General features: G+C 41.7%; 1 gene segment (V, D, J or C); it reads left to right on the top strand.

Annotated features, from left to right (window-relative positions):
• The first annotated feature begins 1,534 nt into the window (after positions 1-1,534).
• On the top strand, positions 1,535-9,510 carry LOC101654873. The segment is given in 3 exon segments: positions 1,535-1,580; positions 1,686-1,967; positions 9,464-9,510. Coding segments are annotated over 3 exon segments (375 nt in total).
• Positions 9,511-11,745: the final 2,235 nt, after the last annotated feature.

Raw genomic sequence — 11,745 nt, 5'->3', positions numbered from 1 at the left:
AGAGGAATGGTGTTACATTAATCATCAAAATGTGCATTTCAAGATCTGTCTTGAAGTGCAATGTTGTCTGGGATAGGATTATATCTATCTGCATTCAGGAAATCCAATCAATACAACTATTGTTCAAAGGTATGCACCACCATAAAGAAATTGAAGAATTCTACAAAGGTCTTCAGTCTGAAATTGGTAACATCAATCAAGATGCATTGATGATTATTGGCAACTGGAACGCAAAAGTTAGAAACAAAGAGGAAGGAACAGAAGTTGGATAACCTGGGTCTGGATGATAGAAATGAAGCTGGAAACCACATGATAGAATTTTGTAAGACCAATGACAGCCAACACGCTTATGAAGAAATGCTCACCTTTACTAGGCATTCGAGAGAAACAAATAAAAACAAAGATGAGATCCACCTCATGCCAGCATTGACAGCAAAGTGAAAAAAACAAATAACAAAACACCCCCTCCCCCCTGAAAAAAAATACTAGAAAGGGTAGGGAGAGATCAGAACTGTCATACACCGCTCATAGCACCGTGAAACTGCACAGCCACTGTGGACAGCAGTATGGCCCTTCCTCAGACCACTGGAAATGCAACTACCCTATGACCCAGCAATCCTGTGCTTGGCATATGCCCTAGTGATAGCTGTGGCACAAACCGATTTATGTTCATCCCAGCATGATTCATAATAACCCTCCATGCCCATCGGTGGAAGAATGGTTAAGCAAACTTTGGTACGCACACAACAGCATTCTAAACATGGCTAAAGAATCATCAAACTGCGAAACCCCTCATGATATGGCTAGAATTGGAGAATGTTATGCTGAGTAAAGTTTGTTGATGACAAAAGGACAAGTAGTGTATGGGGCCACTGTTATCAAAGTTAACCCCCATTTATTGGACACTTAGGAAATACTAAGCGCTGTTCTGAAAAACAGAATTGCTCAATATTGACTGGAATTATTAATTTTTCTAATTTCAGCCCAATTTTCCCCCTGACATTTTAATGAATAATAAGGATGGATATATGAGCTCACAAAAAAACTCACTACTGTTGAGTCGATGCCAACTCATAGCGACCCTGTATGTCAGGGTGGAACCGCCCCTGTGGATTTCTGAGACTATAACTCTTCACGGGGGTAGACAGTCACGTGTTTCTCCAGGGATATATGAGCTATATGACAAGATAGTGGCTCATATTAAATGGTTAAGGAAATCGATATTTTCTTGGTTACAGAAATGTCCTGAGATGCTCTACTAAAGAAATTCCATAATAGGTATTGCGCCCAAAACAAAATAGCTCATAGAGGTTATTACAGCTGTCCTTCATGTTTTCACAGGCCAAGTCCAGAGGGGGATTGGGACGTTTCTGACTTTTTAGACTCAGTTCAGCCCTTTGTCCACAAGGGGGTGCAGCTTCCTAACGCAAACCGATCTCCTGTGTTAATTCTAGGGTCAGATTTCCATTCCACGGTGACGTCAGTGTTTCTTTATGTAAAGCATCGAGAGCTTTAGTCAGGCCGCAGTCTCAAGATGAACGCTTCTCTAGGACTAGTGGCTGTGATGCTCTTAGCGCTTGGTAAGTCGAATGACTCTGAAAATTGCATCCTTTCTTCTAGGATGCCAGCAAGGCTTTTATTCCAGAGCATGACATCCACAGTGACGTAGATCTTTCTCCCCCCAGGAGTAACCAGTGAAGACTACTCAGTGGCCCAGGATGAAGGCCAAGTCATCGTCTCCAAAGGGGCTTTCCTGACCATAAACTGCACGTATACAGCCAAAGGGTATCCCACGCTTTTCTGGTACGTCCAGTATGCGGGTGAAGGTCTACAGCTTCTTCTGAAAGCCACCAAGGCTGATGAGAAGGGACGTAACAAAGGCTTTGAAGCCACATACAAGAAAGAAACATCTTCCTTCCACCTGGAGAAAGCCGCAGTGCAAGAGTCAGACTCAGCTGTGTACTACTGTGTGCTGAGTGACACAGTGACAGGAGCTGCAGGGGGAGCCAAGCACAAACTCTGGGCTGCCAGGCCTTGGTTTCTGCGTGTCTGACTCTGCAATGCATTCTGGTTTCAGTGAGTCTGCGGGGTTGCGTGCTTGGCTCTCTTTGGTGACATAACAAGGTGTGTGTGTGTACTAATATTAGACTAGGTGACACTGTCAGGGGGTTGACATCAAAAGGACTGTATAGTTTCAGCCGAAATGTGTTATTTTAAAACAAAAATAGTCTTGTAGTTACTTATAACCCTAAAATACTTTTCAAATCCCAATTTACATGTCCCACTATACCACAAACAAACAAACAAACAAACAAACAAACAAACAAACAAACTCACCGCCATCAAGTAGATGCCATCAATAGTGACCTTATGGGACAGGGTAGAGCTGCCCCTGTGAGCTTCAGAGACTGTCACTCTTTATGGGACTAGAAAGTCCTGTCTTTCTCTCTGAGAGAGCGCTGGTTTCAAACTGCTGACCTTTAGCAAGCCACTAAACCACCAGGGCTCCTATTACTGCAACTACAAGGCTAAACTCTTACCCTAAAAGCAGCACACGGCGTGCGCATGCATGATCTGTACAAGAGTGGGACTCGGACATGGGGAACAGGACAGCCTTATATCTTAGGCATTCCTCCTAAGGAGGAGGGATTAGGCTCAGAATTTCCGTTTAGAGTTAGTTATGAAGAACTTCCGTGACCTGAGGTGTCTTGAATCTGCTACTGTGATCGTGGGTGGGACCCTATTATGTCGGAAGGTGCATTTTACGATTTCTTCTTTTACCACGTATGCTCCATGATGAGGGTCAAAAATAATTGTTGGCAGTAACCATCATTGGTTCTTTGAGGATATTGTTAAAAAGAAATTTATGATATTTCAGACACAGAGCTCCAAATTCAAGCAGAATGGATATGGGAGTCTCTGTGCAGCTGAGATTCTCGCTCTCTCTCTGTCACGGTCAACTTTGTTGGATTGATTCTCTGGAACAGGTCTCTCCTGAAGCAAGAGTCTCTAAGTGATCAGTCATTTCATTGGACTACAATATCAGCATCATAAGTACTTACAATAATTTTGTCAAATATGATATGTTCTCCAAAGTACAATGAAATCTATAAATAACACAGTTATATTATTTGTTTTAATTTTTATTTCTTGTGGGATGGGTGAAAGTTTACAGAAGTTAGTTTTCCATCCAGCAATATTTATTTACAATTTCTCCTATGACGTTAGTTTCAGTTTGCTCAATATACCAGCCTCTCCCCCACTTCTTCCCTGGCCCCCAGTTCCCATGTGCCCTTCTTTCCTGCTTCCTCCTTCGTCTAAGCTTCGTTTTGGGGTAAGAACTGCCCTTTTTATTTCCGAAGGTTAATTATTCTGATGAATACATTCCTCCTCTGTGCTCTTGTTTACATTATAGGCCTGTCTGTTGTTTCCTTGCAAGGTAACGTCTGGGGGGTGAGTTCTAAAAGCCATACTCTTGAGGCTTCCATTAATCTCTACGAGACCAGGAAGCTTGGTCTTTTTATGATTTTTGAAATTTGCTCTACCTTTTTCTCCTATTCTCTTCAGGACCTTCTGTGGTCCCCGTGAGGGTTGGTAGTAAGAGTAGGTGGGCCCCACCTCGTTCTTTTGGTCTCAGGCTAGTTCGTGGAGGCCCAGGGTAGTTCCTGCTGTCGATCCATCCTCTGGATGATTCCCTTGAGTCTTTGAGCTCTATCACTTCGCTTTACTCTGCACAGGGAGAGGCCAACAGCTGCATCTTCGATGCTGATTGCTAGCTTTACAGACCCAGTTGCAATTCGCCACAGTAGGATATAGGACCTTGTTTTCATAAAGTATATTATGCCAGCTGATCTCCCTAGATGCTCCTTGAGACTGTGGTCCTAAGTCTCCTAGCCCAGTGGCTCATTCCTCTAAGGGTTTTTAGAATGGTTAACAAGTTTTCATAACTTTGACCCTTTTTTGTTCTACTAATATACATGGATATATTGACAGTGCAAATCAGTGCATATGTTGAAATATCCTCTCCCAAACCTAACCTTTGATCATGGCTGTGTTCACTGCCAGCTAGTTGATTGCAACCCTATGGGACTGGATAGAACTGTCCCCGAAGGTTTCAAACACTGTAAATCTCTACGAGACTCGAAAGCCTCCTCTTTCTCCCTCGGAGCGCTGGCGGTTTCAAATTGTGGACCTTGTGGTTAGCAGCCCAACATGTGACCCCCCCCCCCCCCCCCACACACACACCATCAGGGCTTCTGCCCATGAATCCTCCCTTTCAACTCCCCATACTTCTTCCTCTTGCAAATCTGTTTGTGAATCCACTCGTCGATAACTGTTGCTTATAACTGTCATTGCAGGATTGTGTGCGCAGCCGTGTTTAACTTTGCTGAAACCCTTGTGCATCTTTCAGTGCCTTCCTTTGCTTTCGTCATATGGTACTGATCTCCCTCTATTGTATCTTGCTTTTCCCTTCACCCAAGTTAATATGCGTGTGATCTCTAGTTGGTGATTTCCCCTCCCTTTGACTCCCCTCCCTGGTAATCTTCAAAGAATGTTTCTGTGCACAAAGCTCTTTTGTCGACCATCACAGTGGTCCTTTCGTAATCGTGTTTGCCCTTTTGTAATTGAATTATTTAACTTAGCGTAATGCCCTTCAGGTTCACCCATCTTATGAGGCATTTTGCGGACTTGCCATTATTCTTGAACATTGCTTAGTATTCCGTTTGACGGACATTTGGGTTGTTTCCATCTTTTGGCTTGGTGAGGAATGTGGTGATGAACGGGGATGTGCACCGGCCTCTCCTTGTCCCTGCTTTTCTTTCTCGAGGACACATCCCTACTAGTGGCTGCTCCTCAGGGGAAAGATGAAGCTTTCTACTCCCATAAAGAATTACAGTCTTGGCAACCCACAGGGGCAGTTCTATCTCCCTACTGGGTCGCTATGGTTGGAATCAATTAGATGGCAGTGAATTTGAATTTGAATTTTAAAGAAAATGGCGTGTCATTTTTTCAGAACAGTTGAAAACACCATGGCATACCCTGTCCTCAGAGTAATATATTTGCTTTTTAGCACTTTACAAAGTTCATTGGCAGCACGTGTGTCCAACAGAATGCATAATTTCATTTATTGACGACTACTTTCATGGGTGTTGATTGTGGATCCAAGTAAAATTAAGTCATTGGCAACTTCAATGGGTTCACTGTTTAGCAGGATTTTGTTTATTGGTCTAGTTGTGAGGATTTTCGTTTTCTTTCCATACAGTTATAATCCATCCTGTAGGCTGTCGTCTTTGGTCTTGATCAGTGACTGCTCCAAGTCTTCTTCATGTTCAGGAAGCAAGCTTGGGATATCTGTGTTCCACAATTTGTTAAAGAGTCCTTCTCCAACCCCTATATTGTGTTCTTCTTTTTATAGGCATGCTTCTTGAATGATTTGCTCGATATGCAGATTAAATAAGTAGAGTGAAAGAATAGAGTGAACGCTGATAGACTCCTCTCCTTTTGTTCTCTTTGAATGACTGTCTTTTGGTTTATATATGGGTTCTCCATGAATACAATCGCATGTTCTGTAATTCCCATTCTTCACAATGTTGTCCTTATGTTTTATGACCCACACTGTCAAATGTCTTTGCACAGTCAATAAAACATTCCTGGTAAACCTTTTGCTGATAGTTTCTGCTTTTGGCTAAGATCCATCTGATGTCGGCAGTGATGTCCCTTGCTCCACCTCCTCTTCTGAATCCAGCGTGGATCTGTCAGTTCCTTGTCAATCTAGTGCTGTTACTGTGAGTTATCTTCAGCAAAATTTCACTTGTGTTTGGATTAAGATATTGTTAGACATTTTTTACATTCTATTAAATTATGTTTCTTTGAATTGGGCACAAATATATGTCTCTTCCAATTGGTTGGCCAGGCCTTGCAAATATCTTTGTGTAGACGAATGAGCACTTGCAGGGTTTATATTCCAAATCATCTGGCATGCAGTGAGGAGAAAACGTAAGACACTTGCTTAATCAGAAGCTTCAAGCAACTCTAACACTGACCTCAAGATGGCAATGTGTGCATTTCCTATCCTAAGTATTGCCTGTCTCTGTAATGGATGCATATCGGATCACTAAGTCTGATCTCTGATTGACTGAACATAGTCTCTGAGAATCCCTTTGTTTAATAGAGAGAGAGATAGAGCCTAGTATTTTTTGGTGCGGGGACAGCCCTGTGCAGAAAAAGAATGGAGAAGCATCTGAAAGCATTCTGTGTGGCGTTTTGGCTTCATTTTTGTTGCAAGTTTGTGGAGAGTTTTAGAGAGATTGATGCAAGAAGTCCAAGGAATGTTTTCCTTTGAATTTGAGGTGAAGTAGTTAATTGGGTAAGAGGAGGAAAGCAAGTGGGGGCAACTTTCCAGATTATGTGGGGTTCATTGTGGAGAGTAGCGAAGAGATACGAGGTGGGAGTCATGAAGACTGGATTCCCGAACTCTTGTGCCTCCCCTTTCTTCCTGAGTAGGGGTGAGTGGCCAAAACCAAGTGGCACCGAGCCCTTGGTCTCTGATCATCCTGGAAGGAGAGAACTGCGCCCTTCAATGTGGTTATTCAGTGGCTCCCTCAAACAACGTAAGGTAGTATAAAGGGATGCTGGGAGAGGTTCTGTTTCCCTGATAACCGTGACCCAAGAGAGAGCAAAAGCCAAATGGAAAGTACACAGCAACTCTGGAGACAGCTACCATGCACACTGCCTTGCACCTCACAGCTTCTCCACCCAGCCTCCCACATCTGTGCCTGTTAAACAGACTGAGGAGGTGGCTCAGGGATTTTGCTATTTTAATTTTTGTTGCACATAATTTCACAAGTGACCTGCTACTTCTCTTTCTAACCTGTGTGCCATTTTGTATTTGAGCTTGATCATCAATGTCTACACAACATAAATATATCTTCATTCAGCTTGTAAAGTTAACGGCTACAGCTGGCTGTTCCCTAGAGAAAGATTTTTATACTGTATTTCTGCTACTGAAGGAGATGTTCATTTGGGTTAGAAGGGAGAGACTAGTCTTGAGTGGAGTCCAGCCCCCCAAAGACTGTGGACTACTGAATGGAGGGTCAATAGGTTGATGCTGCTGACGGCAATATCCAACAGGGTTCCTTTATCCCTGACAACCTTTTAACCCATATTCCATGGCAAGTCCTAACTTAACTGCCTAATTCATCAATGCACCCATGCCTCAGATCGAGGCACCCGGGATCCTATGCCAACATGTTTAGCATGGTCCGTAACATTTCCCTTGGAGGATGGTTCTGCTCAGACTCTTCTGCTAACACGACATTGACAGACACACAGGCAGCAGGAGAATCATCTCAGCTTCTTCATCCATCAGTGTTCTAGAAGGGAGGCATAGGCACAGAATGGTTTAGGAGCTACGGGGCTGGGCGCTGGTTCTCTAGTAGCTATGCAGTTCCTTTATGAGGAGTTTAAATATTATTTGATAATTAGATGAAATGAAAATTTGTTTGCAAGGTAGACCTCATCAATTGAGAAAAAATAGGAAGAACGTTTACCAAGATAGCGAGAATGGAAATCTCTGTATAGTGAGAATATGTTTTAATTTTTCTCTCTTTCCTTGTCTGTGTCTCTGATTTTCTAAAGTGCACCAATTCAGTTTTTGTTGATGTAACAGTTACTAAAAAGCAAAAGAAAGGTCTTAAGAAAAAAATGGGAAGGTTGATTCTGGTCTGTCATCATCAGTTCACACAGGGAAAAATTTAATGATACCTGTATTCTAAGATATCATTGAACGGGATTTAATTCATTATCTTTTGAGCCGTGCATGCTATCTTTTGGGGTTCTATGTGCTATTGTTTGGGTCCCCTATGCGATTTAATGATAAAGAAATGTAATATTTTTCTAAGATATCCATTTTAAGATATCATTGGATAGGGTTTTATTTGTTGTTTTGGATTCTACAAGCAATTTGATTTTCAAGGTTCAGCGAATGAATGAATGAATGAAGTGGGTCCCTGGGTTGTTCGTTGTAATGGCTCTGAGTGTTGCTCGCGCTCCAGTACTTCAAAAATATCTTGCGTCCTCAAGCTGAAAATCAACGTAGGTTCGCTCACTCACCAGATTCTCTTTCCTCCCAGTCAGCACCGGCCATGTCTTCCGAGTGAAAGAATTTGTTTACGTTTCTTCTGCAGGAAGACTTGAATAAGTGATTTACTAAAAAAATATGAAGTTCACATAAAAATGCCTTGACTATGTCAAGATTCAAGAACAGGAAGAGTAGGAAGTGGCTTTTTTGTTTTTCCTGAGGCATAGCTAAAATTGAATTTCAGTTCATCTTTGTGTCCACCACTGGATAGTCTCAAAACCAGAGAGTGCACTGGCAGGAAGCTCACTAGCTTCCTTTTTAGAAATACTCTGCTTCTCCCTGTTTATCAGTTCCTTAGCCCATGACATCAGCTGTAAAAGGACTCCCCCAGAATTCTGATTCTGTACCTTAATCATTGCAAGGGGCATGGTGCTGGAAACAGAAATTCATCCCTGCTCTTTCTGGAAAAGGGGATCAGACCTCTGCTCCTCTAAGTGACAAGAATCCACTACAGCTAGTTGAAAAGTAGGTAGGAGAACTCTGGATTGTTATGCTTTTAATTTTGCTGAATAAACTTACCAGAAGAAAGTTATAAATTAATTGAAGAATAAGAAACAACACATGCAAATCTAACCAATAGATAAACTCCAAGCATGCGAAACAATAGGCTTAAAGGTTTTCTCTGGAAGATCGCCATGGCACAGAAAAGACAGTGGAACGCTCCCTCATGAAGAAATAGAAATTTAGCTGGGTTCTGAAGGACACACACACATTGACTTTGTTTATTATAGTTATTTATTGAATACACAGTAAGTAACAGGCATTTTAATAGGCATAAGGTGTAATGAATAAATCATAGAAATCTAAATTTGTCTATAACATTCATTTTCTTTTAGGAATGCCTTGTCTAATCTTCCAATACAGGCATTTCCTTTGCTTATTGGGAAATTTTGTGCGATGACTAAAAGACTTAGGCACTGAAGTCCTGCACCTGCCACTTACTAAATTGTTTGAAGTTGGACAAGATTAGTTAAGCTTGGAGCACCTATACTTTATCTTCTATCATATGCCTTGAGATGTAATGGTAAGCATTAACTTATGTACTCCCTATAGAGTTTAGAACAAGATACATGTTCAATTAATTGTGGTTATTAGATATATATGGGATGAGACAGTGAAGATAACTCAAGGAGAAATAATAAGACAATTCTAAGTAAGGATCAAAGTCTAGCTCTCTGATTATATCAACTAGATACTCATGGGTAAGGTAGGGGTGGGGCTCAACCTATAAATGCATTGTAGTTGGATGACATCTCTTAGTTTCATAAACCTTTTTGAGAGAGAGAGGGAGAGAGAGAGACAGCACAGTTGAATCCTCTTTAGGCCTTCTTATATCTGGTTCTTCGATTAACTGTTGCATCATCTCCTGATCCCAGGAGCCATGAGTAGACTACCGATGGTGGCTTACTTTGGCAGACTTTGGATCTCTGCATCCACCACCTGTGCCACCTGCTGTCTTTGCTTTATCATCCTGTTTCCTGTTCATCAGCTTCCAAGAGTCAGGAGAAGCCTGGCTTGAACTGGACATATACAACACATGCAAGGATCACTGGTTTTACTTCTCTAAAGAACCCAATTTAATACATTTGGTACCAAGAGTGGGGTCCTTCGTCAAAGGTACTTGGCCTCCCCATCATTCAAGGAACTCTATAAAATGTCTCAAATCACCCCACCAGGCAAAGGACCATGACCAACGGTGGCACTCACCGAGGGTAAAGGAAACACAGAATGGGTAGTGGAAGAAGGTAGTTCTGAAAGCAGCTATGGCCATGTGACCACCTGCAGAAATTGTTATGAGGAATTGTTGTGAGTTATACTAGTTGTATATGGACATCAAATGTATTTGTTTTGTTTATTTATAATATATAAGATGAAAATGAGGTTAGTGTGTTTACATTTGTACACATGTTAGTTTTATCATGTTAGGTGTGTGATTTTATGTACAGGTGTTATGTACAATTGTCAAGTTGACAAGGGGTGGTCTGTGATGTTTAGGGATGATGTTAACTAGATAATCTTGAGTAAGGTTAGGGGTGTAACTCAACCTAGCAATTGCACAGCAGGTTGATGATACCTCCTTGGTGTCATACATCTTATTGTATAAGAGAGAGAGACAGAGAAAAGTTGGCCCTTCACCTTCTGCCAGAGCTGTATTGTATGTCTGGTTCCCCAGTATCCTGTCATGTTGTCTGCCAATCTTAGGAGATGTCAGTGGACGACTGATGGTGGATTCATTTGGCCAATGTCAACTTCTGCATCCACCAGCCTATGATCCCTACTGGCTCTACTTAATCATCCTTCCCTTGTTTATCAACTTACATGAGTAAAGAGACACCTAACATGAATTAGACTGCATTTACTTACTTATACACTTTTGTAAGCCATTTCTTGATATGAGTCTCTTTCTATACACAAAACAAAGGAGCCCTGGTGGCATAGTGATTATGCGTTGGGCTACTAATCGCAGGTCAGCAGTTTGAAGCCACCAGGAAAATGGAGCTTTCTATCCCATAAAGAGTTACAGTCTCAGAAACTCACAGGGGCAGGTCTACCCTGTCCTGTAGGGTCAGATGGAGTGCCATGGACTTGATGGCAGTGAGTGACACACAACACACACTCTCTCCTTAAAAAACTATTTCAAAAAAGTACTGTGTGTTGGGTGAAGGTTACTGGAGCATATCAGCATTCCATTCAACAATTCACAAACACTTCCTTGCACATTGATTGCCGTCCCTACAAAGTAACACAACTTCTTCCACTTCCTCCCTGTATTTCTCGTTCCATTCTGCCTTCCTTCTTAACCTTTCTGAACTTTGTCCTTGGGTAAACACTGCCCTGTTGACCTCAAATGGTTTACTATTCTAAGGTGTTAATACCTTAGACATGTTATTGTTACTCTCTAGGCCTTTTATTGTTTGGCTGAAAATTGAGTTGGGGGTTGAGTTCATTTCTAGACCTGAAGGATGACTAAGGGCCTTGGTCACGGGTTACACGGGTTACATATAGTCTCTATATGATCAGTAAGTCTGGTCTTTGGTGTAATTTTGAGTTTGTTTTACACTCCCCATTCCACTCTATCCACTCTATCCACTCTATCCACTCTATCCAGGACTTTTCAATGTGATTCCTTTGAAGGCAGTTGCTAGTGGTAACCAGTCACACGCTGGTTATTCTGGTCACAGAGACTGATGTTCACATGCGACCCCTTTGTTAAATGTCAAAGAAAGATTAATGACAAAGACAAATTATCTAAATGACAGAGATCATCAGCATGAGACTATAATGATATCTAAAGGATTCTTGGCCATGTTGCTAAGTATAGAAAATTATACCGCTCATTTTTTATTATGCTGTTTTCCTTTGGCATGATTGAGAGTCACTCATTATTCCATGATGGTTTTAGCCCATCCACTTCCTTGAAACGACAATAGTGATTTCCTGGTTTGTTTTCTTTTTCTCATAGGTATGATGCATAGAAAATGCACCCCACCCCCTTTAACTCCTAGAATGATTTAATTCAAATTCTAAGAAAAATTCACAAAGACTTTATGGGACAGGGCTCAGTTATTGATTCTCCCTCCCACTGAGTTGATGCCGATTTACAG

Source organism: Echinops telfairi, unplaced genomic scaffold (assembly GCF_000313985.2).
Source record: "Echinops telfairi isolate 266 unplaced genomic scaffold, ASM31398v2 ScPeMD7_18;HRSCAF=68, whole genome shotgun sequence".
Taxonomy (NCBI): domain Eukaryota; kingdom Metazoa; phylum Chordata; class Mammalia; order Afrosoricida; family Tenrecidae; genus Echinops; species Echinops telfairi.
This window is presented reverse-complemented; position numbering and strand designations above follow the sequence as displayed.